We start from the raw sequence: 27,322 nt of genomic DNA, 5'->3' as shown, positions 1-27,322 counted from the left end.
CTTTAAATAGCATCTATATGCTGATGACTCCCAAGTTTCTATCTTTAGTCTACTCTCTCTGAATTCCTTTATCCAGTTGCCTACTCATCATACCCACTCAGATGCCTCATAGGCATCTTAATATGTTCAAAACTGAGTTCTTTCTTCTCCCCACACAACCCAGTGTCTTCCAGTTTCCCCCCATCTCAGTTAATGGTATCTCCATTTCTGGTTACCCTGTCAAAAATTTTGGTGTCTTCCCTGACTCCACACTGACTCATCAGCAAATCCTGTTGGCCCTGCCCTCAAAATATACCCTGAACTATTCTATTCTCCTTCATACTACTTACATCATTCCTATGTTGATTCAAGCTATTATCTCTTACCTGCATTATTCCAGTGGCCTCCTAGTCACCCCGCTTCTGCCCATGTCCAGACAAGCTACTCTCAATCCAGTGATTTATTAACACATAAATCAGATTATCATCCTCCCAGCTCCCGTCTCACTCAAAGAAAAAGCCAGAGTCTTTTTGTGGACTACAAGGCCCACCATAATTCTGCACCCCGCAATTTTGACATCATCTTCTACTGCTCCCCCCTTCACTCTCTCTGTACCAACTATATTGCCTTTGCTGCTCTTCCTTCAGCTCGTCCAGCTGACTCGTAGCTCAGGGCCTTTGTTCTTACTCTCTTCTCTGCCTGGGATGCACTTTTCCCAGATATCTGCATGGCTCATTCTCTCACTTCCTGCAAGTCTCTAGTGAAAATCTAGTCAAAAGACCTTCCCTGTACACTTATTTATTGTTAAGTTTTTATTTAAATTATACTTAATTGGGTACCTGGGTGGCTTAGTCATTAAGCATCTAACTTCGGCTCAGGTCATAATCTCACGATTCATGAGTTCAAGCCCCACATTTGGTGAGCATGAGCCCAGCTTAGGGTAAAACATGAGCCCCTGCTTCGGATGAGCCCTGCTTCTCTCTCAAAATATAATATAATATAATATAATATAATATAATATAATATAATATAATATAATATTCCATTTTGTTAGCATACAGTGCAATATTAATTTCAGGTGTACAATATAGTGAGCAACTCAACACTTTCAATAAGACTTGGTACTCACGCAAGTGCACTCCTTAATCCCTATCACCAATTTAACCCATCTCCCCACCCACCTCCCTATTAGTAACCCTCAGTTCTCTATGGTTAAGTCTGTTTCTTGGTTTGCCTCCTTCTTTCTTTTTTCCCCCCCTTTACTCCTCTGTTTTGTTTCTTTGTAAGTTTTTATTTAAATTCGATTTAGTTAGCATACAGCGTAATATTAATCAGCACTTCCATACATCACCTGGTGCTCATCACAAGACTGTACACTTATTTAAATTTCAGCCATCACCTTACACACACTTCCTCCCACACTCTATCTCTGGTTGACTTTTTTCCTTGGTACTTCTCCCCTCCTTATGTTTATTTCACTTATTAATCTTGTTTATTGTCTCCTCTCACCATGGAGTATGAATTCCATGAAACCAAGGATTTTAACCTGTTTTGTTCACTGCTGTATTTTCAGAATCTAGAGTAGTGCTCAATAAATATGTGTTAAATGTATGGGTAAAAGAATATAACTGCAACCTTATAAATTAGTGAATTGAGCAAGTACCCCACACAACATAGATATGAATTGTGTATCTACTTTGCCTTCACAGAGATTTTTGCAACCACCTACATGATAGAATTATTTTATTACATTTTTTATTTATTTAGCTCTTTTGTAGGAAAACTGTAGATTGTTTAACCTTACAGAGTTTTGTGGTTTTTTCATGGATATTTTTTATCACATCTCATGGAAATACACAACTCTTACGGATTTTAAATATCTCAATAAATTCTAGATCTCTCTTTTTAAAATTTATTTATTTTGAGAGAGAGAGGGAATGCAAGTGGGGAAGGGGCGAAGAGAGAGAGGGAGAAAGAGAAAATCCCAAGCAAGCTCCACACTGTCAGTGCAGAGCCTGATGCGGGGCTCAAACTCACAAACTGTGAGATCATGACCTGAGCTGAAGTTGGACACAACCAACTGAGCCACCCAGGAGCCCAAATTCTAGATCTCTTAAGGCTTTCTTCAATTATTTGGTCACAACTCAGAACTGGATGAGAATGGGAACAGTCAGGAGCTAGATATTAAGGGATCTTATATCTATAGTAAAGAGATTATATTTTATCCTGAAAGAAGATGGGAGCTATTGAAAGGTTGCAAAGAGAGTGACATGGTCAGATTTGCATGTTAGGTAAGGTCATTCTGGAGGTGAACTGGAAAATGGATTTGACAAGAGGAAGCTAAAAGCAGAAAAATCAGTCAAGAGTTTATGAAAATAGTCCAAACGAAAGGTGAAGAGAGCCTGCACCATCAGTTCCAAACTCTGTATTTTCAACTCCAGCCTTTCTCCTGAGCTCCAGGCCTATATATTCGACTGCCTATTTGAATCTCCACTTGGAGGCCTAATAGGCATCTCACATTAACATTCAAAATAGAGCATTTGGTTTCCCTTCTAATCTTCTCCTCTCTTAGTCTTCCCCTTTTTGGCTAGTAATACCACCATGTATCAAATTGTTCTCATAAAAATTAGGAAGCATTTTGATATCTCTCTCCCTACCATTTACCCCTGCAAATATAGACACATCAGATCCTCTTCCAAATTCTTTTGGCTCATCTTCCAAACTATAGCCTGAACCCTTCCACTTTTCACCATTGATATCATTACCTACCACCCTAGTCCAAGCTGCATCCATCTCTAGATCATTCTAATGCTCTCTTAACTAACTGGTTCTCCCACTTTTGCCTCCTCTCAACCTTCTGCAATAGTCCAGTTTCCAAACAGCAGCTGAAGTCATTATCTTTTTTTAATGTTTATTTATTACTTTTTTTGAAAGAGAGAGCGTGTGAGCAGGGGAGGGGGAAAGGGGGGCAGTATATAGAGGATCTGAAGCAGGCCCCGCACTGACAGCAGAGAGCCTGATGCAGGGCTCAAACCCATGAACCATGAGATCATGACCTGAGCTGAAGTTGACCACTAACCGACTGAGCCACCCAAGCACCCCTGAAGTCATTATCTTAAAATATATCCCCTGCTCTCAACCTCCAGTGGCTTTCCCTCACACTCAAAATAAAACCAAAATTCTGGAGGCACCTGGGTGGCCCAGTTGGTTGAGCATCAGACTCTTGATTTCGGCTCAGACCATGATCCCAGGGTTGTGAGATCAAGCTCTGCCTTGAGCTCCTTGCTGAGCATGGAGCATGCTTGGGATTCTCCCTCTCGCTCTCTGTCTCTGTCTCTCTCTCCCCTGCTCACATGTGCGTGTGCTTGCTCGCTCGCTCTCTCTCTGAAATTAAAAAAAAAAAAAAAATTCTTGCCTACCTAGCTGATCTCGTCTCATACCACTTTTCTCCCAAACCCCATTCTTTACTTTCTTTTCACGCCTTAAAGCAGAACATATCAGGGCCACTCCCACCTTTTCTTGAGCCGTTCCCTCTATCTAGAACTCTTCCCCTAGCTCTTTATATGCCAACTCCTTTTTATCATTCAAGTGTCAATTCAAATGTCACTTCATTAGAAAGGACTAATAAGCAAAAGCACCCCTCCCCATGAAATATCCTCTTTATTAAACCACGCTGTCTTGTTTTCTTTGTGCAGTGAACCACAAACTGAAGGTATGCTTACCATTCCGTTGTTTATTATTCGTCTCCTCCATGGAATGGAAGCTCTGTGAGAGCATGGGTTTTTCTGTCTGGATCTACAAATACACTGAAATATCCACATCCATAGTAGACATCTGACACATAGTAGATGCTCAGTAAATCTATTCAATGCTGGTTAATGGAATGGACCCGAATTAAAGCTGCAACCTTGGAGAGAGAAAGGAAGGGACTGAGAGATTTTAAAGAGCTGGGCCAGGCTATGAGTTCCAAAAGGCAGTGTTCAGTTCACTGGTGACTCCCAAGCAGCAGACCTTCTTGACCCATAGATGATTAAATATTTATTCCATGAACAAATAAAATTGGTGAGTTTCAGTGACCCATTTGGTCAGGAAAAGAAGATAAGGAGGTAATTAAAGATGGCCTTGGGTTTCTGGCTTGGGCTACCCAGGTATAAGTAATAGAGCTGGAATTGAAACGTCAGTCTGTCTCACTGCATCTTCTTTTTGTGCACTGCCTAGATGGCTGATTCTGATCCTGGAGAAAGAAACTATGACAACATGCTGAAAATGCTGTCAGACCTGAATAAAGACTTGGAAAAGCTACTAGAAGAGATGGAGAAGATCTCAGGTACAATGTCTTCCCCCTTACGTCCAGTAGCTCAGATTCTTCCTACACTGCTGAGCTCAGATCAAGTGCCTTAACGGGCCTTCCCTGACCACTTCTCAGCTTCTATACCATGTAACTACTATGCCACAAAATTTGACAACACCACTAAATATTGCCTTGAATTATTTTCTGATTACTGTATGTGTGTTTCCATGTTACTTCTTCAACTGGACTATTATCCTCCTGTGGGCAGAAACAGCGATTTCTTTTTTGTAACTGGGCACAGTACCAAACCCAAGCTCAAGTATTCAGAAAATGACAATGTTAATATAACACCTATGAACAGAACTGGAACATTCTTCCTGTGAGTCGTTTAAATAGAAAGAGTTCAGAGTAATAGCGCTAAGACTGATGAGGTGCTGAAATGGGAGGTACAGTTAGTTCAGTGGAATAGAACAAGAATAGAGTTGAACAAATTTCTCCATTTTTGAATAAGAATGTTAGTCTGTTAGTCCACATGTTTCCACTAAGTGATAACCAGCAGTAGTGGAGATACTATTATAATTTCTTTGTTTTTTTAAGACTTTATTTTGGGGACACCTGGGTGGCTCAGTCAGTTAAGCATCCAACTCTTGGGTTTGGCTCAGAACATGATCTCACAGTTCGTTAGATCAAGCCCCCAGTCAGGCTCTGTGATGACAGTGTGGAACCTACTTCAGATTCTCTCTCTTACCTCTCTCTGCCCCTCCCATGTGCTCTTTCTCTCTCTCTCTCTCTCTCTCTCTCTAAATAAATAAATAAACCTAAACAAAAAAGGCTTTATTTTTAAGTGATCTCTACACCCAGTGTGGGGTTTGAACTCACAGCCCTGAGATCAAGAGTCACGTGGGCTACTGACTGAGTCAGCCAGGCATCCCCCCACCATTATAATTTCTTTAATTTGTTCTTTACTAATTCAGAATATGTATAATTCTTTAATTTATAAGCCTAAGTTTTATTAGAGAAAATAATAATGTAAAACAAATTTTAGAAAGCGTGCATACTCTACTCAAAATGAGAAACAACCTTTTTTTAGGGACATTTTTAGTTTGCAAACAATCTCCATTTATTACAACAGGCTTTAGAAAATTTCTAGTTGAGTGGTGCCTGGGTGGCTCAGTTGGTAAGCGTCCGACTTCAGTTCAGGTCATGATCTCACGGTTTGTGAGTTCAAGCCCCGCGTCAGGCTCTGTGCTGACAGCTTGGAGCCTGGAGCCTGCTTCGGATTCTGTGTCTCCCCGTCTCTCTGCCCCTCCCCCGCTCATGCTCTGTCTCTCTCTATCTCTCAATAATGAATAAACTTTAAAAAAAATTAGAAAATTTCTACTTGAAATGTTGGCAATTTTTTTGCCTATGTACTTGAAAGTTTTTTATATTTTGTAAACTGTCTTTTAAAAATGTTCTAGGGGGCACCTGGATGACTCAGTCAGTTCAGCGTCCAACTCCTGATTTCAGCCCAGGTCATAATCTCATGGTCCATGGGTTCAAGCCCTGCTTGGGGTTCTGTCTCCCTCTCTCTCTGCCCTTCCCCTGCTTATGCAGTCTCTCACTTTCTCTATCTCTCTCAAAATAAATAAACTTTAAAAATAAATAAATAAACAAATGAATAAGTAATTAATTAATTTAAAAGTCCTATAATTTGTTTTCTACCAAAAGTTATATAATTCCTTCAATCTAATAAAATATTCTCCTAACAGTATTCACTTAGTGCCTACTATATGCTATTGTAGGATTAGGATTGAATAGAGATATCAAATGGAGATGCTCCTTCATTAAAAGAAGTAGGTAGGGGGCCAGAAACAGACATCAAGATGACTAATTATAATTTAAATATATAAATTAAAACATTTTAATTTTCTATTAAAACTGTAATCTAGTAAATGCTGATAATGGTGTATACCAACTACTGGGGAGGGAGCAGAGAAGAAAGAGAGGCTGACTGCTTGGGGAGGCAAGTGAGGCTCTGAACAGCGCATTAGGGAAGGAATTCAGATTGGACAGATGAGGTAGGGATGCTGGAGGTAGAGAGGAGGGGCCGTCCTGTAGAAGAAATAGCCAAATGTGTGTGTGCCAGTGAGGGAAAGCTGGGCATAGGGAGCAAGATTAGCGCATGAGAACCACAAGAGGGCAGGCCAAAGAAGAGGCTGAAAAGGTGAGAAGGGTCTTCAACATCAGCCTAAGGAATTTGACCTTTCTTTTCTTTTCTTTTGTTTCTTTTCTTATTTAGGTAATAGATAGCCATTGGGATTTCAAGGAAGACACTTGTGTTTTAGAAAGATACCTCTGGTAACCAAGGAGGGATGGTTTGGCGAGGGATGACTAGTGGAAGGATCAATTATGAAGCTTTGCAAAACTAAAAGCTAAAAAGGAACTAGCCTTAATTCTGGCTTGGCACTGAGAACAAGACGGAAATAGCAGACTTGTGTGATAGAATCTCTTGGTTTGTAAGAGGTCTTTATTATTAAGACTATAAAGTCTGGGGCACCTGGGTGGCTCAGTTGGTTGAGCCTCTGACTTCGGCTCAGGTCATGATCTCTCAGGTTTGTGAGTTCAAGTCCCAAGTTGGCCTACTGCTGTCAGCGCAGAGCCCACTTTTGAATCCTCTGCTCCCCTCTCTCTCTGCCCCTCCCCTGCTTTCAGATGCTTGCTCAGTCTCTCAAAATAAATAAATAAACTTTAAAAAAACTTTAAGAAAAGGATTTAAAAAAAAAAAAGAAAATCTTTCCCTAATCTGAGATTAGTGAAATATTTACTTATATTTTCTCCTACTTTACTTTGTGTTCCTCTTTTTAAAATTTTTAAAATTTTTATTTATTCATTTTGAGAGAGAGACAGTGTGAGTGGGGGAGGGGCAGAGAGAGAGAGAGAGAGAGAGAGAGAGAGAATCCCAAGCAGACTCTACACTGCCAGCACAGAGCCCAGTGCAGGGCTCGAACCCACAAACCGTGAGATCATGACCTGAGCCGAAACCAAGAATTGGACCGACTGAGCTACCCAGGCACCCCTCTTTGTGTTCCTTTTTAACATTTACTTCCCAACCACCTGGTGTGCCGAAGGAACCAAACAGCATATTGCATTTTTATTTAGATCTGCTAGCGACTCTTTTTCCAGCAACTATTCCAATAATAATTAAGGTAGTAGCTAAGTAAGTTATTAAGTAACAATAGTTAAGTCAGTTAATGTTGCTAAGGTAATAGTGTTATTAAAAATACTCTCTCCTTTCAAGATAAGGTTGACAGGTATTTATATTGAAATAAGTCACATAAAACACTCAGCTTTGACAATTTTTTAAATGTGAGTAAAATTAAAGTTGTCTGATACTTGCAACTATTATATTTAAGCAGCTACACTTCTTGAAAGGCTTGTGCATTTCTTTTCTCACAGGAATGAAAAAGGTTTAGCCTGTGTACACTTGGCATAAATGAGGCTTTTATCATGCACAATTCCACACCCTCTCCGCTTGGTGCTTTTTCCACATCACACCCCTTGAATTGATATAAGGTCCATTATTTGTTCTTTAGCTGATTCTTTCCTTAGTTTTAGTTTCACATAGTTTCCTCTTTTTTATAATTCTATTTTTATATAAATGTTCTGCACAGTAGTCTGATTTGGGGGTAATATAAGTCTTTGTAGAAATTTCTTGAGGCGCCTGAATGCCTCAGTTGGTTAAGTGTCCAACTTAATTTCAGCTCAGGTCATGATCTTACAATTTGTGGGTTCAAGCCCCGTGTCAGGCTCTGTGCTGACAGAGTGGAGCCTGCTTGGGATTCTCTCTCTCCCTCTTTCTGCCCCTTCCCTGCTTGCATGCATGCTCTCCCCCTCTCTCCGAAAAAAATAAATGTACTTAGTCTATAGATCTTAAGTGTTCTCACCACACAAAATAAATAATAACTGTGAGGTGATAGAAATGTTAATTACCTTGTCTATGGTAATCATTTCATAATGTATACAAATATCAAAACATCACATTGTATGCCTTAAATACATACAATTTTTATCTCAGTTATACTTTTAAAAAGCTGGAAAAATATAATCTCAGAGCCAAAGAAATATCATGACTTGGGGGCAGGGTTAAAGCACCATTCATTCATTCATTCATTCAACAAGTACTTCCTGAATGAACACATGCCAAGCCCTGCACTTTAATTGCTTATAATCTAATGGGGGAAATAAATGTATAGACATATAAATGCAGTATACAGGGGTGCCTGGATGGCTCAGTCGACTAAGCATCTGATTCTTGATTTCCGGTCAGGTCATGATCTCATAGTCACGATGAGCCCTGTGTCGGGATCTGTGTTGAGCATGGAGCCTGCTTGGGATTCTCTCTCTCTCCTTCTCTCTCTGCCCCTCCCCACCACCCTCTCTCTCTCTCAAAATAAAATAAACATTTAATAAATAAATAAACAATTAAGAAATGCAGTATACTATGTTAATTGGTATAATAAAAGGATTGTAAAGTTCCAGTGAGATTTGGAATCGATGGCTGAAATCTGTCTGGTAAATTATGGAAATTTTTTTTGAGAGAGAGACAGAGTGTGAGTGGGGGAGGAGCAGAGAGAGAAGGAGACACAGAATCCGAAGCGGGCTCCAGGCTCTGAGCTGTGAGCACAGAGCCCGATGCAGGGCTCGAACTCACAAACCACGAGATCATGACCCGAGCTGAAGTCGGACGCTTACCGACTGAGCCACTCGGGTGCCCCTAAATTATGGAAATTTTTAAGAGGAGGCATGAAGCATTTCTCTGAAGTAGGAGTTGTTAGGAGTTTCTCAAATAGACAAGTGATGGGCAAGGCTTTCAAATAGAAAGAACAATTTGTGCCAAGGAACAAAAGTATAAGAAAGTTGGTTGGATTTAATGTTAAACTTCTATAGAATAAACTACAAGTGGAAGTGGTAGAGAATAAATCTAAGTGAATCATTTGGGGTCAAATCATGAAAGACTTTGTGTACCACACTAAGAAGTCATTCTGTAGTCAACAGGGGAATAACTGAAGAAAGCTAAGCAGAGGGAAAACATAAAGATTTATAGAAAGGTTTTAGAAAGATTATATAGCGGTGTGGAAGAGATTGGAAGCTACCTCAGCAGTGACCTCACAGATAAATATTACCAGATACAGCATTGGTGGTATAGTGGCGAGCAAAGCTGCCTTCCAAATACATGAAATGATAAGCCACTGTGAGTGAAAGTCCACAGAAGCAAGAGTCAACATATTTAGATCTCCAAGGACTATAGGTGATGTCAGATGCAGAATGCAAATAGCTGTGTATAAAGTGGCTACAGAAGTAATGGATGCAGTTACAAAGATGAGCATAAAAGAATCTCAAGGATAGACATTTTCGAAAAGAACAAATGGAGCCTCTTAAAAAGAAAAAGATAATTGTGAGATAAAAATGAAATCAACAACAGTTGAAGAGATGATTAATTGCAGGCTAATGCATCAAAAAGAGGTAATGAAAGTAAAAGTATGAAGAGATTAAGAGACTTGTGATATAGACCAAGAAGTTCTAATATATACCTAATTAGCATCTCAGGAAAAAAAGACATTAGAGACAATGGAATAATGGAAATACCTACTAATATAATGTCTGTGAATTTTCCAGAACTAATGAAAAATTGAATCATAGATCCAAGAAACAAAATACATTAAGTAAAATAAAATTATATCCATACCTAGACACATAATAGTGAAACTTCAGAACACCAAAGACAAAGAGAAAAACTACAGGAAACCAGAGAGAGAGAGAGAGATCAAAGGAGTAACAATTGGAGTGAACTTTGATAAATGGACTAAATGCGCCAACCAAAAGACATAGGGTATCAGAATGGAGTGAACTTTGAACAATAATTGTGAGAACCAGAACTTAGTGGAATAATATCTAAATGTCATAAAAACACTATTGACGCAGAATTATGCATCCAACAAAATTATCTTTCAGTAATGAGGAAAAAATAAAGACATTTGCAAATGAATAAAAACTTACAATATTTGTCACAAAGAGACCTGCTTTAAAGGAACTACTAAAAGTTTTACTTAAGTAAAGGGAATATGATCTCAGAAGGAAGGTCTGAAATGCACAAGGCAATGGAAAACAAATAAAATATTAAACATGAAGGTCAATCCTATGAATAGTTCATTAAGTACATTTTCTCCCTTCCACATAACTTCCTGTGACAGTGTTGCTAAATTTTCTGCCACCACATAGCAAGTATCTCCTCTCCCCTAGTTTCCAATAAGAGTTTCCTCACTTTTCTGTAAATCCTCATTGGCAGCCTCCTCAAACTCCAAATCCTATGAACAGTGTGTTCAAGGTACTTTAATCTTTCACTAATGCTTTCCTCAAAATCCTTACAGCTTTTCCAGCTCCCATCCCCTGAAACACTCCAAAGCCACTCCTACATTTCACAGTTTTGTTACAGGAGCACTTACTCAAGTACCAAAATCTGTATTAGTTATCTATTGCTTCATAACAAGTTAACCCAAATTTAGCAACTGAAAACAAAAAATATTTATTATCACACAGTTTCTGAAGATCAGGAATCTAGGAGTAGCTAAGCTGGGCTCTGGATATGTATTTTATGAGTTTGCAGTCAAACTGTTGGCTGTGGTTTCAGTCTCCAGATGTTTGACCAGAGGCTGGAGAATCTCCTTCTGAGCTCACAGAGCTGTTGGCAGGCCACTTTCTATGTGGCCTCACCAGAAGGCTGTTCATGACATAACTTACCCCAGAGCAATTACATGTAATATAATATAGTGTAATACTACATACACATATGAAAGAGCCAGAGACAGAAGGCACAGTCTTTTATAAGCTCATCTCAGAAGTGACATACCATCACTTCTGTCATATTTTACTTGTCACATGGATCTACTCTAGTACAGTGTGAGAGAGAACTACATAAGGGTGTGATTGCCAGAAGGCCGGGACTACTACAGGGCTCAACTTGGAAGCTGGCTACCACACTTATGCAGAACATCTAAAACACATGTAATTGGAGATAATCTGTTACATGAAAGATAAGTGTACAAAAGTTAATTGCATTTATATATACCAGCAACAAGGAATTAGAACACATTTTTTTAAATTTTTTTTTAATGTTTATTTATTTTTGAGACAGAGAGAGACAGAGCGTGAACAGGGGAGGGTCAGAGAGAGAGGGAGACACAGAATCTGAAACAGGCTCCAGGCTCCGAGCTGTCAGCACAGAGCCCGATGCAGGGCTCGAACCCACGGACCGCGAGATCATGACCTGGGCCGAAGTCGGACGCTCAACCGACTGAGCCACCCAGGTGCCCCTAGAACACATTTTTTAAAGGCATTTACAACAGTAACACACAAACATACACATGCACGTAGACACATCTACGTAGACACATGGACACATCTATTAATTCCCCTGGAAGAAATGTAACAAGAAATGTGCAAGGCCTATATGCAGAAAATTATAAAACTTGACTAACAGATACTAAAGATCAAAATAAATGGAGCTGTAGCTACATTTATGAATAGAAAGACTTAAAGTAATATGTCTGTTCTCCCCAGAGTTCATCATTTGCTTTAAAGTAGTTTTAGTGAAAATCCTAATAGGGTTTATCATGGAACTTGACAAGTTTATTCTAAAACATTTATGAGAGACTTACAACCCAAAAATAGCTAAGACATTTCTGAGAAAGACAAGGACAGAGGATTCACCCTACCATTACCAGGACTTATTATAAAACTATATAGTTAATATAGTGTCATATTGACTTAGAAATAGACAAGTTGAGCAACAGAATGCAACAGAGAGCCCAGAAACAGACAGACACACACACACACACACACACACACACACACATCACACACACACGCTCACACACTCACACATAAACACACACACATGGATATGTGCACACATAACACACTCTCATACACACACATACACACGTAAACACACACACTCTCACACACATGTACACACATAACATGCTCATATACACAAACATGCACATGTGTACATACATACACACTCACAGGAATTTTTATATATAATAGGTGAAATGACAGATCAGTGAAGGAAAGAATAAACCATTTATTTTTATTTTTTAAAAGAAGGAGCTATTTAATAAGTAAGCTGGAGAAATTGGTTATCCATAAGAATAAAAATTACAAATGCATCCCTACCCACACATACACACAATAGCTTCAGAACAATAAGGGCTTAGGTATCAAAAATGTTTAAAACTTGGAAAGAAAATAGGGGAGAATATCTTGTGACTTTGGGGGTGGAGTAGAATTTCCTAAACAAGAGGCAAAAATGCTAAACACAGAATAAAAGATTGATACGTTGAACTACATTAACGTTAAGAACTTCTATTCATCAAAAAGTAATTTAAATGTCACCTTCTTGGGGCACCTGGGTGGCTCAGTCAGTTGAGCACCCAACTTTAGCTCAGATCATGATCTTGAGGTTCGTGGGTTCTTGCCCCACGTTGGGCTTTCTGCTGACAGCCCAGCGCCTGCTTCGGATTCTCTGTCTCCTTCTCTCTCTACCCCTCCCCCACTCACTCTCTCTCAAAAATAAATAAACATTAAAAATTTAATAAATAAATAAATAAAAATGTCACCTTCTCCGTGAAGTGTTTCCCAAGTGCTCTTCTTGAAATTGCAAATCCTTTTTCCCTGGCACTCTCAACCCTCCTTCATGGATTTATTTTTCTCCTCAGCACTTATTACTTTCTTTTTTTTTTTTTAACGTTTTTATTCATCTTTTGAGAGACAAAGAGAGAGAACAAGCAGGGGAGGAGCAGAGAGAGAGGGCTGAAGCAGGCTCCAAGCTCTGAGCTTTCAGGACAGAGCCCAGTGCAAGGCTCGAACCCACAAACCTCAAGATCATGACCTGAGCCAAAATGAGCTGTTTAACCTACTGAGCCACCCAGGCGCCCCAGCACTTATTACTTTCTAACATACTATATAAGTTTACTTATTGTTATCTTTTTAATGTTTATTTATTTTGAGAGAGAGAGTGCACATGTGCACAAGCATGAAAGTAGAGGAGGGGCAGAGAGAGGGGGAGAGAGGGAATCCCAGCTTCATGTTGTCAGTGCAGAGCCCGACTGGGGGCTCTATCTCACGAACTGGGAGATCTTACGACCCGGGAGATCATGATCTGAGCTGATCAAGAGTTGGAAGCTTAACCGACTGAGTCACCCAGGCGCCCCTACTTACTGTTATTTATTATATAATGGTCATGAGGCCAAGACTTTTTGACATTCTTTCTCATTGCTCTGTCCCCAGAATAGATGCTGACCCATAATAGATGTTTAATAGATATATTTTTTTTAATTTTTTTAACGTTTATTTGTTATTGATAGATACAGAGTGTGAGCAGAGGAGGGGGAGAGACAGGGGAGACACAGAATCCGAAGTAGACCCCAGGCTCTGGGCTGTCAGCACAGAGCCCAACGCAGGGCTCGAATTCACGAACTCTGAGATCTTGACCTGAGCCGAAGTCGATCGCCTAACCAACTGAGCCACCCAGGGGCCCCTAATAGATATTTTTTAAGTGAATGAATGTGTCTTAGCTCCCTGATTTTTTATGCATTTTAATAAAGCTGTGTCTTAAGCTTCCTGACATCATCCTTTCCTAGTACAGTGCTAACAGTGAAATAGATATTGGAATATGATAATTTCCATGGTACCTACTTGCATGGCAAAATGAGGACAGTGTGGTATGTTTTTAATTTGTAATTGATAATAGATAATACCCTTTCTACCATAGTGGGTCCTTCATTTGTTGTTTTCTAATTATTTTGGTTTTGTTGGTTTGTTTTTCTTTAGAGTTCTCTGGCAGAGAGTTGGCATACTTTTCAGCTCACAGCATGTTATCATCATTAATCCATATAAGAATCTTCCCTTTTTTGTTTACATTCTTTTATTCCCATTTCTTTTTTTTTTTTGTATGTCACTTTTTTTATATTATGTATAAAGTTTCTGCTTTTATTTTTTTAAGTTTATTTATTTTGAGAGAAAGAGAGAGAAGAGGGAGTGGGGGAGGGGCAGAGAGAGAGGGAGAAATTCTCAAGCAGGCTGTGAGTGTCAGCAGGGCTTGAACTCAAGAACCATGAGATTATGACCTGAGCTGAAACCAAGAGTCAGATGCTTAACCAACTGAGCCACCCAGGTGTCCCCCTACATCTTAAATAGAAAAATTTTAGGTGAGGGGCACCTGGGTGGCTCAATCAGTTGACTGACCGGCTCTTGATTTCAACTCAGCTCATGATCCCAGGGTTGTGGGATCGAGCCCCATGTCGGGCTCCACGCTGAGTGTGGAGCCTGCTTCAGATTCTCCTCTCTCTCTCTCCCTTTGCCCCTCTCCCGGACTCATTCTCTCTCTTTTAGAGAAAAGTTTAAATTTAAATATAAAAGATAGAAACATCTTAAATTTAAATAGAAAAGTTTAGGTGAGGGGTTCCTAGGTAGCTCTGTTGGTTAAGCATCCATCCAACTCTTGGTTTAGGCTCAAGTCATGATCTCACAGTTTTGTGAGTTTGAGCCCCGCATGGGGCTCTATTCTGACAGTGCAGAGCCTGCTTGGGATTCTCTCTCTCACTCTCTCTCTCTCTCTCTGCCTCTCCCCCACTCACGCTGTCTCTGTGTCTCTCAAAAATAAATAAGCTTTAAAAAAACAACTTAGGTGAAATCCACATACCATATAGTTAACCATTTTAAAGTATACATTCAGTAGCATTTAATGCATTCACAATGTCATACAGCCACCAAATCTATCCAGTTCAAAATGTTTTCATCATTCAAAAAAGACACTATGTGGGGGCGCCTGGGTGGCTCAGTTAGTTAAGTTTCTGACTCTTGGTTTTAGCTCAGGTCATGATCTCAGGTTTCATGAGTTCAAGCCCTGAATCGGGCTCTGCGCTGACAGCATGGAGGCTGGTTGGGATTCTCTCTTTCCCTCTTTCTCTGCCCCTCCCACCTGTGGGCTCATGCTCTCTCTCTCACAAAGTAAATAAGTAAACTTTTTAAAAAAGACACTTTGTACCCCTAAGCAGTCACCCCCATATGCCTCTATCCTCAGCCTTTGGCAACCACCAATCTGTTTTCAGTCTCTATGGATTTACCCATTCTGGATATTTCATATAAATGAATCATATGGTATGTGAATACAATTTGTTTCTGGATTCTTTTACTTAGCATATTTTCAAGGTTCATCAATATTATAGAATATGTTAGTACTTTATTCCTCTCTAGGGTTGAATAATTATCCCATTGTATGGATATATCACATTTTCTTTATTCATTCATCCTTTGATTGATATTTGGGTTGTGTCCACCTTTTAGCTATTGTGAATAGCACTGTTGTGAACATCTATATGCAAGTATGTGCTTGAGTACCTGTTCTCAATTGTTTGGAGAATTACGTAGAAGTGGAATTTATGTCTAGCTTTCTGAAGAAGGCCAAACTGTTTTACACAACGATGCACCATTTTACAATCCTACCAACAGTATACCAGGGTATACTGGTCTCACAGTCTGTGAGTTTGAGCCCTGCGTCGGGCTCTGTGCTGACAGCTCGGAGCCTGGAGCCTGTTTCAGATTCTGTGTCTCCCTCCTTCTCTGACCCTCCCCTGTTCATGCTGTCTCTCTCTCTCTGTCTCAAAAATAAATAAACGTTAAAAAAAATTTTTAAATAAAAATGAATAAATAAATAAATAAATAAAAAGGGAATATATACATAGCTTCTCCATTAAGTAAAGTGTTGTAAGTTTTGGCATATCACTTTTAGTAAGCTTAAGATGTCTCCCATTATTTCTAATTTGTTAGAGTTGATTTTTTTAAACCACAAATAGGTATTAAATTTTGTTAACTGCCCTTTTTTGGGGCATTAATTGAGCTATTCCTATGATTTCCCCGTTTTTATTTATTTTTATTTTTTTAACGAAGTTGAATGTATTATTATTAAACTATTTATCTTCCTGCAAGGCTTTTGCTTCACCATATTAAAAATAGCACCAGCTATTTTGAAAGCACAGTATATTGCAAAATTAAGGTAGTATTCTTTATCTGACACTACAGAACTAACAAACCTTTCTCCACTGCCAGTTATTTCCAATGGATAGATCATTTAAGCATTTTGACTCCAATCCAGGGAGAGATGCAAACAAGTTACGATATTCCCTAAGACTTAAGATGACAGTGTTATCCTTGAATTACATAATTTTTATAACTAGTTTTTAACCACAAGTAATTACAGGATTCTGAATATTATAACTAGAGCCTAGCCTAAAAATCATAAGGTATGGCAAAAAAGATACATGCTATGTTTATCTGCAATCATTAGAAAGTTAAGGGGTGTTTTCTTTCATTAATGTTGTTGCGAGTGATTTCTTTTTGCACTAGTATTGCTAAAAGTTGCTATTTTATTTATTTATTCATTTTTAATTTTTTAACGTTTATTTATTTTTGAGAGAAAGAGAGAGCATGAGCGGGGGAGGGGCAGAGAGAGAGGAGGACATAGAATCCGAAACAGGCTCCAGGCTCTGAGCTGTCAGCACAGAGCCCGATGCGGGGCTCCGACCCACAAACCGGAGATCGTGACCTGAGCCAAAGTCCCAGGCTCAACGACTGAGCCACCCAGGTGCCCCAAAAGTTGCTATTTCAAATCCTCCATGCACCACTAATTTAAGACAATTCGGCTAGATTAAATTGTTTCATACTAGTTTATTTAGGGGTGCCATTCTCACTCGTCAATAGGTTTTATGTATTTCTCATATGCTTCTTCACACATTAATTCATCCAGTTCTGAAGGGTTACTGAGTGTTATCTTGATCAGCCAACCATCTTCATAACAAGATTTGTTGACAAGTCCTGGATTTTCACAAGAGCTTCATTAATTTCAGTTACTTCTCCTGATAGAGGAGACTAGAGTTCACTAGCAGCTTTCACACTTTCTAAAGCACCAAACTCCTCTTGTTTGTTCAATTTTGTCCCAACTTCAGGCAGACTGTACAGTAAACATCATCTCCCAAAGCTTCCTGTGCAAAATTGCTGATTCCCACTGTTCCAATACCATTTTCTGTTGTTATCCATTCATGTTTGTCTGTGAATTTACGCACAGAGAGCAGAACAGAGCCTGTGCGCAGCATCCTGATGGCACCCGCGCTCAGCCCCCAGGGCTGAATTTCTGTTACAAATTCTACATCATAACGTGCTATTTTAACACATTGTTAGGTTTGGTTAGTTCATGTTGTGTTTAGAGTTTTATATCTATATTGATATAAAATAGAACTATATTTTTTCATATAATCTTTGATTTTGGAACAAACTAACTTAGGGAAAATTACGTATTTATTTTTGTTTATCTCTGTTCTCAAATTTTCTATAACATAAATGGAATGCTCCTATATCCAAACAGTGAGGATATCACTCTTCTTTTTCTAATTTCTGGAATTGTATTATGTAAGAATTAACTGTTCTTTCAAATTTTGGTAGAATTCATCTGTAAGACCATCTGGGGCCTGAGATTTGGGAGATATAACTTCACCAATTACATTTAAAATGTTGACTGGTCTGTTTTGCCAAAGGTGGGAATTAGCCCGTGGCTATAAAGTCCAGGCCCATCTTTGTCCCTTTATCACATGGCTGAGCCGCCCTTTGTCATCATTCCTGTACTCCCTGTCTACCTTCTAGGTCCTCAAAGCAAATTCACTTACTACATCCCTAAGTGATGCCCTCCCCTCTCCTACAACAGAATTTTGGACCCCTTTATCTTCATCCTTTGAACCCTGCATTTAAGTGTACAGCTTGACTGGTTATTTATTTACTTATTTACTCATTTATTTTGAGAGAGAGAGAGTGCGTGCATGTATGAACAGGGAAGGGGAGGGCGGGGAGGGGATCCCAGGCAGGCTCCACACCAGCATCACAGAGCCCGAAGCAGGGCTCAAACCCATGAACCCTGAGATCAAGACCTAAATTGAAATCGAGAGTCAGGCACTTAACCGACTGAGCCACCCAGGTGCCCCACATCTTGGCTGTTTTTTCTTGATTTCTGTATGAGGATTTTAGTCCTACCCAGCAGGTAGTGTATCAGGTGAGCCCTAGTTGGCTTCTTAGAATATCTGCTGTTCAGGCTTTTCCAGAGATTATGACCTTGGCTTTGCTAAAGTGCAGGCCTTAGCAAAAGCTCTCAGAGAGAGCCTGCCCTTACCATCTGGTTTAAAGACTCCTCCTACTCCATTTCTCTGTCCCAACACATGCTGCTTATTGCCGTACAGCACCCTTCCCAACCTGTGATTGTCTTGTGTGTTTATTCTATCTCCCATGGCCCCTATAGACACTTCCTGAAGGTGGGGTGTGTCTATCTTGCATACTGCTATATTGCCAGGACACCAGGAGTGCCTTAGCAAGATGCCAACACAAAGGTGCTCAACAAATATTGAATGAATGAAAAACTCAAGAGACGTGAATTTCTGGAGGATCTTCTGATGATCATGAGTTCTTTCTTTTCTATGCATTCTGAATTTTCTTCCTTGGATCAAATTAAAAAGGGCTTTGCTCTTGATATAGTGTTTTGGTGTCTCATTGAATTGCCTTTTCTGGACTGTGCTTTGGCAATATGCCAACAGCTTTCTTTTACCAGTGATTACAAAAATAGACATAGAAGAATCACTTTGTATTTCAAGTAGAGATGTTGTCAAGGACATTTTCAACTATATTATATGCTTCTCATAGAATATACCTATAGGAAAATTTTTTCGTAGGATAAAAGCATCTAATGGTTGTTTTTGTTTAGTTATTTTTGAGAGAGAGAAAAAGCACAAGTGAGGGAGGGGCAGAGAGAGAGGGAGACACAGAAGCAGGCTCCAGGCTCTGAGCTGTCAGCACAGAGCCTGATGTGGGGCTTGAACCCATGAACCACAAGATCATGACCTGAGTGGAAGTCAGACGCTGAGCTGAGTTAACCGACTGAGCCACCCAGGTGCCCGTTTTTGTTGTTGTTTATTTATTTATGAGAGAGAGAGAGAGAGTGTGTGTGTGTGTGTGTGTGTGTGTGTGTGAGCAAGGGAGGGGCAGAGGGAGAGGGAGACACAGGATCCAAAGCGGGCTCCGTGCTGACAGCAGCGAGCCCAATGTGGGGCTTGAACTCAGGAACCGTGAGGTCATGACCTGAGCCGCAGTTGAACGCTCAACTGCTCAACTGACTGAGCCACCCAGGTGTCCTTTATGGGTTTGTTTTTATTTTATGGCCACCGAGTTTCAAACCTGAGCATGTTTCCTCTGCTTTCGCCTTAGGAAATTCAGAGCTAGAATTCCAACTGCTGTGTGGAACCGTATGAGACTCATTTCTGCAAGCTCTTTTTTCCTTCTGAATTTTTATTTCTTACCCACTCTCTTTGCCCTGAATACCTCTTATTTATTTTACGGTAAGGGTTTCTCCTGTCTTGAACACCGTAATATGTGCGAGGCATTTTACATAGCATCCATTTAATCATAGCCAGCTGTGAGACTGGGATGTTGTCTCTCCTTTACAAATGAGGTTGGTGAACTTAAGTCACTTGTTTGTGGGCACACAGGTAGCAAGTAGAGAGAGCCAGAAAGCAAACTGTTCTGACTCCCGGGTACATGCTGCCCCTGCTGTCCAGGCAGTCTATAAGGTGGTCTCCTTGTTAAAATTCAGGTTCCTGGGCACCATTCACAACATGTTAGACAAGACCCTCTTTGAGTTGTGGGAGCGGCCAGTGATCTACATTTTAAAAGGTGTCCCAAGTGACTCTCATACATCCAAAAGTTCAAGAATTCCTGTACACGCCATATAACTATATGCCCTCTGTTAAGATACCGCACATAGCTTTTCTAACAATTTTCCTTAACCAAACGTGTTACTTTCTGTAAAACATCAAGTCTGTCATTGCTGCTGACCTTGGTCGTATGTAGCTATTCATGTGTTATTGTTATTTGCCTATCTCCTTTTTGGTTAATTTCCTTGAGGACATAGTTCCCCAAAGTGTCCAGTATGTTTTAGCCCAGCAAAGAGCAGTTTTAAGGGGGAGATATATGTACTGTGGTTGGCTGCCATGTGGAAGGGAGATGACCTTTGTTCTTTGTAATTATAGAGGGTAGAACCACACCAGCGCGGTGGGTGCTGCAGAGAGATGAGGTTTCTGCAGACTTCCGCTGAAGTTGTATAAGAAGCATGTGTTCACCTATAAGCCCTCGAGTAGCTCTCGATGGGAAACAGCAAGAAACTCAGTGCAGTGGTGAGCACCAAAGGACACCTAACATGGGATGCAGCAAACCCTTCCAGAAGGAGGAGTCCCTGGGCTGGCCTTCATGAAAGCACAGAGGTACCCAGACAGAAGTGGGCAGGCATCCCAGGCCACTGTGCGTAAGGAAACATGAGGCTCGGGGCTTGGCAGGAGTAGGAATAATCAGCCCTACTTGAGCATGCGAGCTTGGATGGGTGTTACGACCCCTCAGGGTTCACCTGCAACCACTAGCTGTGAACTGCAGATAGGTAAGGACCTGAGTTTGCTCTAAACTGTCCTAATATTTTATGTCAGACAGGCCTCCAGTCTTAGCGTCACGGGCTGATGTATCCAGAAGTTAAGACCTGTGTGAGACCAGGGAAGTGTCAGCAGTGCTCTGTGTAGGAAGAAGTTTTAATAGTGGCTTTTAGGAACCCTGTAACGTGTAGCCTACCAGCAACTCAGCAGGATCTGGCCCCTGGGATGCTTAGCACGGCTGGAGGCATCGGGCCCTCCCTGGAGTGCTCAGAGCCACAGCCCCATTCTGTAGCCTGACCGGGGCCCATCTGGTTGTTGCAGTGCAAGCCACATGGATGGCCTACGACATGGTGGTGATGCGCACCGACCCCACGCTGGCGGAGTCCATGCGCCGGCTGGAGGATGCCTTCCTCAACTGCAAGGAGGAGATGGAGAAGAACTGGCAAGAGCTGCTCACTGAGACCAAGCACAAGCAGTAGGCCCCCCGCCCACCCGTGGCCACCGTGCTTCTGCCTGCCAGTGTGGAGAAGCCCCGGGGACACGGAGCCCTCTCTGCTTGGCAGAGTAACAGCAACCGTAACACATAGCTGTACGAACTGTACTTGTTTTTCAATAAACTTATTTTTAAGAACAACCTGAGGACCCCTTTCTGTCCTACCCGGCAGCATAGCGAGCCTTGTGAGCAAAAAATGAGAATCATAAGATGTAGATGCTTTCAACGAATCAAACATATTTAGTGCCAGTAGTACCGAGGATGGAATAAAAAGCAAAAGAAAAAGGGCCAGTTGGGCCAAACCCGGGCACACGGTGGGACAGGCAGCAGTGTTCAGTCAGGTTTATTTACCTTCCTGTGATGGATTCCAAAACGAGTAAAGGGGAACATTCTCTATTCATCCTGGGCACTGTGCTAGGCGCTCACATGTGTCCTTATGCCCTCACAGCTCTCCTGAGTAACACGTTCATTTTCCCCACTACACAGATGAGAAGAATGGAATCAGACGTCTCGGCTAAGTCCGCAGCTAACAAGGGAAAGAGCTCAGGTGAAACCTGGGTCTCACGTAAGAACAGGGGGTGGTGGGAAGTGAGGCTGCTTCTGGAGGGGCAAAGCGGGGGGGAGAGACCCCACAGGCTGCAGAGGGGCATGAGCCCAAGTGGTTTCAGGCAGGGGCTACAGTCAGCAGAACAGTTTCACAGGCAAGGGTTCCAGGCCTCTGGGGACCAATCGGACAAAGGAGGGCTACAGAGTTTTTCCCAGGAAGACCCAAACCGGGCTCCCAAGGCCTGAGGCAAGAACATTTTTCTGGGGACTCTGTGTTCCTTGTTCCCCTGTCCCATTCCCTTACAGACCTCTTGCCCGGCTTGGAGCCCTAGGGACAGAACGGAGAAGTGTGACTCTCTCTCTAGCCACCTCCTTCCTTGGCTCAGCGGTCACTCAGCCCCTGGCAGGCCAAATCCTGGTCCTCAAGGACACATCGGTCCCTGGCTCTCAGAGCACCAGAGAGACCCCCACACAGATTTTTCCAGGCAGTGCAGTGCTGCAAGAGGGAACCTGGCTCCTGGGAGCCCAGAGAAGGGGAGGAGGAGGAGGAGGAGGAGGAGGAGGAGGAGGAGCCCCCTGGAGGACGGGCTGGGCCGTGTGAGCCAGCTGAGGCGTCAGGGCAAGAACTAAGCGGAAAAGGCAGTAAACAGCATGCTGTGGTGGGAAGGTTAGAAGCCGGCTTCTAACCAGATGCAAGGAGCCTGAGCTCCGGGGGGAGAGGGCTCTTTCAGGGAAGGGGGGAGGGAAGGGGGAGATCATGAGCCTTATTAGAACAGAAAAACAAAGCTGTCCCAGAAACAACAGCAGAAGGTTCTGCCGGCCACCTCCTGTGCTCCACTTGCCCTCAGACCCCCAGGCCCAGGGTCGCCCTAGAGAGCAGCAGCTCAGAGGGCTGTTTGCAGCCGGTCGGTGGCAGGCAGAGTCAAGATGAATGGACAGAGGACCCCCTTACTCCCCAGAGGAAAGGGCTGCAACTCCCTGGCCTGGAACTGGGCAGTCCCCTCAGAGACCGTAAAGGTGGCGGTGACCTGGTGGTTGAGGCAGTAAATGGTGTTGCCCAGTGCGGCGCAGTGCAGGGGGGCCGGGTCGGGCAGGGGCAGGGAGGCAGCCCGGCTCCAGGAGCCCGTTACGGTGTTGTAGCGCATCACCGCAGCGCCCACACCCCGCAGCAGGTCGAAGCGGTACAGGAAACCTCCCAATGCCACCATGTCGCTGGGACGCCGGTGGCTGGCACTGTAGGGGCACTCGTCCCACGCGTCCTTCACAGGGCTGTACCTGAGCAAGCGGTAGAAGAGGTGGCCCCCGGTGACGTAGATGTCCCCACGGCAGGCCACAGCCTCGTGTGCCACAGGGAAGGTGCCCGCAGGGAGGGGCGCGCGCGAGGTCCAGGCATCCGTGCGCGGGTCATAGCGCTCCATGCTGTACAGGCACTCTCCGCCGATGGCGTAAAGAAGCCCGTCCAGGGCCACCAGCTTGAGCTGGGCGCGGGCCTGCTGCATGGGCCGCACCTGGCTCCAGATGTTGGTCAGTGGGTTGTAGCAGAAGACCTCGTTGGAGCAGACAGCCTTGGCTCCGGAGCCGCGGATGCCCCCCGCCAGGAACAGGTAGTTGTGCATGGTGCAGAGTCCACAGCCCCGCAGCGGGGCCTCCTCCGGCACCTGTGTCAGGGGCCGCCACGTGTTTTCTTGGGGGTTGAACACGTGCAGGTGCGTGCGAGGAGGCGGGGGTGCGGGTCCCGCCGCAGGGGCCTCCTCCCCACAAGGGCCCCTTGTGAGCCCCGAGCGGCTCAGCGGGTAGAGGCTGGGCAGCACAAGGACCCCCACCACCGCCTGGCCCCGGCCCGTCCGAAGGCTCAGGATGCGCTCCCGCTCAGCCCCGCTCAGCTGCCGGTAGAGGCCCGGGTCTCCTAGCACGTGCAGCAGATTGTCGCTCATCAACGCGTAGGTCTCCTGCGCCAGGCCGGGCTGCCCGTGCCGCTGGGCAAAGGCCAGTACATCCAGGCAGCTGCCCAGGTCCAGCCGCTGTCGTCGAGCCGCGGCCAGAGCGGGCTCCCGGGCTAGGGAGCCGGGCTTCCGAGGCCCCTCCGCCACCCCCCGGCTCCCGGGCCTCTGCAGAAGCACCTTGAGTTTTCGGGCCTCCTGCTTTTCCGTGAGGACTGCCCCGCTGCCTGCAGGGCGGGGCCTCTCCCCTGGAGCCTCTCCCTCCTGCCTCAGTGGTACCATCTGGCTGACCTCCCGCTCAGAGCTCTCTGCTATTTCACACATGCTGCGTTTCTGAGGCCGTGGGACAGGCTGTGAGACCCCCCTCGTGGTGGGGGAGGGTACGGGGCCAGGTTGCCTCTGCCCAGGGGACCGTGATGGGGCCCCGGGCACTGCGGCTCCAGGCAGTGGGGAGTCTGGATGTTTCTCATCCACTGCATCTGGCCTTGGGCCTGAGGGAGGGTCTGGAGTAGGAGCCTCCCTGGTATCCGAGCTTCTCTGCTGTTGCGGACACCCAGCCTCAGGCAGGCCCCCTGTGCCAGCTTCTGTGACCATTCCAGCGGCGGAGCCATTCCTGACCTCCAGGCTGGCGGCGGCCCCTTCAGGGGGAGAACCAGACTCTCTGTTCTCAGAGGGTGCATCAGTGCTGGGATCTCTAGGGCTCCTGGGAGCTGCCCTTGGGGCTCTCCCTTGGCATCTCTCTTGCCTGGGGAAAGGGTGACTCCTAAGAACCATCGAAATAAGGTTTTCCCAGCTAGATGAGATCTGCCCTTCCTGGTTGTCCTTGCAGAGAGCCACACTGGGCTCCTGGGACATAGGCCTTGACTCACTACTCGGGGCAGGGGTCGGAACTGGGGCTGGGGCTGGGGCTGGGGCTGGGGCAGGGGCTGGGGAGGAGGACGGAGTTGGAGCAGGGGCAGGGGCAGGGGCAGGGGCAGGGGCTGGGGCTGGGGCTGACACTGCCCTGAGAGTTTCATCCTCGGCAGAACCCTGACTAACTCCGAGGGACAAAGAGTCTGAAGGAGAGGAGGTCGGAAGGGTTGAGCCTGCAGGTAAGAGACCTCCGTGGGGATGTGCTGTGGGCGGGGAAGCCAAGGGCGGGAGGGGCTTAGGGATGCGCGGGGAGAGCGTGGCTGAGCCGGGGGGGTCTGGGGGGCGCCTCCCTGTGTCCAGACTGCCTGCCTCCTGCCCGCTGCTCTGCCCGCGCTGGCCTTGCCAAGATGGTCTCCCTTCTAGGAGGCCATGGTCCCCTTGCTGCTCTGCCCCGCCCGGCCCTGAGCTGAAGAAAGAGCGGTCTCCAGAGCCTTGAGCCCCAGCCTTTGCCGCATTGCTGGCGTCTGCGGTCCCCCGTCCTTGAGACAAGAGTGGATGTCCGCCTTGCGACCCCTCTGGCCGTGGGCCCATGGAGTCTGGGGTCTGGACGAAGCTCCTCTCCCACGGCCAGCCTTCCACGGAGGCCGGGGGTCCCTGAGACTCCCTGGGAGCCTGGGGCCCAGCCTCCCTGCTCTCCAGAGCTAGGACTGAGGCTGGATGGAGGCTGCTCTCCCCGTGCCCCTTCACTGTGCCCTCTGTCGAGGGCCCAGCCTGCGTGGCACGTGGTGGAGGCAGCTCCAAGGGGAGAGGAGGCCTCTGGGAGCCTGTGGAGAGGCTGCTGGCTGCATCCACAGCATCCCACACACTCACCACAGAGCCCAGGCGGAGGGGGTCCGGCTTTGGGAGGCGGCGGTGTCTATCTTCTGAGCCTTGGTCCACCTGCCACCGCCGGCTTCTTCGACCCCTCTCTAGCGAGCCAGGTGGCCCTACACCTTGTTGCCAGGGGCTGGCGTCCTGTTCTGCTGTGTGGACCAGGGCCTGGTGAGCTGGCACCTTGGCTTGAACACCTCCTGCCTCCACTTGCCCTTCAGTCTCTCTGCCAGGACTCCGAGGGGTGAAGTGTATCAGGAGGGGGCCGGATGTCCCCCCTACTTTGCTCCGACCCAGGAAGGCAGTATCTGGCCTGAGAGGCTCCCTTCCTTTACCTCGCAGGGCTTCCGCAGTGGCACTGTCGTGCTGCCGTCCCAAGGCCCCTCCACTGGCCGCCTCGCCGGGTGTCTCGCGTGGAGGTGCCGCTGTGGCAGCCAGACCACCTCCCCGGAGCCCCTGATCTTGGGCCCCTGCCGCAGCTGGACTCCCCTGGCCACGTCCTGGAGGGTCTGGCTGCCCCTGCCCTGAGCTGTGTCCCTCGACACCACCACTGACCTTGGGCTGCAGGGGCAGGGCTGGGCTGGCTCCTCCAGCCTGAGAAGGCTGGGCCCCGGGGGTTGTGGGTGCAGGTCCTGCCGCCTCCTGGTCCTGCCCAGAGCCAAACCAGTGCAAAGCCAGCGCCGTGGCGGCCACCACAGCCAGCGCCAGCAGGGTGAGGACAGCGCTGTCCCAGTCATCCTCCCCGTCCCAGCCCCAGCCGGGGCCGTCAGGCTCCAAGGCCCCCTGGACCATGGTGCCGGGCTGCAGACTCAGCGTGAGGAGCTGGGTCGCAGGCTGGAAGCTTGGAGTGCTGCCTGCAAGTCTGTCCCACACTCGGGCCTGGACTGCTGTCTGCACAGGCATCAACAGTGCGCCCCGCCCACAGGGCTGCCCAGTTAAGGTGGCCCTGTGCTGGGGGACAGTCTCTCTGCCTGGCCTGGGGGGGAGGTGTCTCTTCGCCCTCACCTGGATTGGGGGTTTGTCTGGGTGGAGCTGTCAGGAGACAACATAATGCGCGAGAGCTCCGGGAGCTCAGGGGCCTCCGCAGGCAAACGCGCCCCTTCTCCTTTTTCCACAGGTTGCAGTGGCGAGTGGCCTTGTTCCTCAAAGCTGTTCCGGTGTCCCAGACCCTCACAGCCCCTCACAGCCCCCAGATCTCCACCCCATTCTTCCAACTCTCAGCCTGTGTCCAGCCTCAGAGGCGCTGTTAGCGAAGAGCACAGTGAGATGCTATCTGTAGCTTTAGCAACGTGACGCAGCCCTGATGAAATTACCAGAAACCCGAGAAGACAATCCCACTGTGGGCCAGTGGGGGAGGGGTGGGCGGGCACATACTCCATGGTGCCGACCCTGCGGGCTGGCCTCTGAGAGAGACCGTGCAGGCACGGTGTCCTGACAGAAGCTCTGCCTTAGAAAGCGCAACCTCCTGTCACCTCGGGCGTGAAGTAGAGCTTGGCGCTACTGTCCCCCGGGATGTATAGGGGTGCGCGGGAGGGGCCGAGGCTGAAGGCCCCACCTCCCGTCCTCCGGCAGCCTCTGGGCCTCCCTTACGCTGAGTTCAGCAGAGATGGAATAGTTCTCCAAAGGAATTTTCTAAGCTGTCAAGGGGGGGGGGGGGAAATGAACAAAATAAAGAAAATCCAAAAGTTGTATTTTCCTCTTTATTAGCCTGTCTTATTAGAACCCACCTGCCCTTTCTAGAGCCTCCTAGGCCTCCCCCTGCACCCTGTGGGCCATCTTGACTGCTCCAACACCT

The 27,322-nt window shown here is 45.4% G+C and overlaps 2 protein-coding genes across 3 annotated transcripts in view; one reads left to right on the top strand and one right to left on the bottom strand.

Annotated features, from left to right (window-relative positions):
- SYCE3 (synaptonemal complex central element protein 3) overlaps window positions 1-21,460 on the top strand; it is a 28,570-nt gene extending 7,110 nt beyond the window's left edge. Inside the window, exons 1-3 of one of the 2 annotated variants that reach the window (XM_042990899.1) lie at window positions 2,205-2,270; window positions 4,198-4,306; window positions 21,148-21,460. In XM_042990899.1, coding sequence (XP_042846833.1) covers window positions 4,198-4,306; window positions 21,148-21,305 — 267 coding nt within the window. In that variant the 5' untranslated portion in view covers window positions 2,205-2,270 and the 3' untranslated portion in view covers window positions 21,306-21,460. Of the gene's footprint in view, window positions 1-2,204; window positions 2,271-4,197; window positions 4,307-21,147 lie in introns of those variants that run through there. The other variant, XM_007094015.3, reaches the window with a different exon arrangement.
- Window positions 21,461-22,749: 1,289 nt separating this feature from the next.
- Window positions 22,750-26,319, bottom strand: KLHDC7B (kelch domain containing 7B). The gene is made up of 2 exons (XM_042993723.1): window positions 25,229-26,319; window positions 22,750-24,766 (listed from the first exon to the last, which is right to left on the bottom strand). The coding sequence occupies exons 1-2, from the start codon at window positions 26,317-26,319 to the stop codon at window positions 22,750-22,752; spliced, it is 3,108 nt and encodes a 1,035-aa protein (XP_042849657.1).
- Between the last annotated feature and the right edge of the window lie 1,003 nt (window positions 26,320-27,322).

The sequence above is a fragment of the Panthera tigris genome, chromosome B4 (genome assembly GCF_018350195.1).
Source record: "Panthera tigris isolate Pti1 chromosome B4, P.tigris_Pti1_mat1.1, whole genome shotgun sequence".
NCBI classification, from domain to species: domain Eukaryota; kingdom Metazoa; phylum Chordata; class Mammalia; order Carnivora; family Felidae; genus Panthera; species Panthera tigris.
The sequence above is the reverse complement of the archived record's forward strand: the minus strand, read 5'-3'. Positions and strand labels throughout refer to the sequence as shown.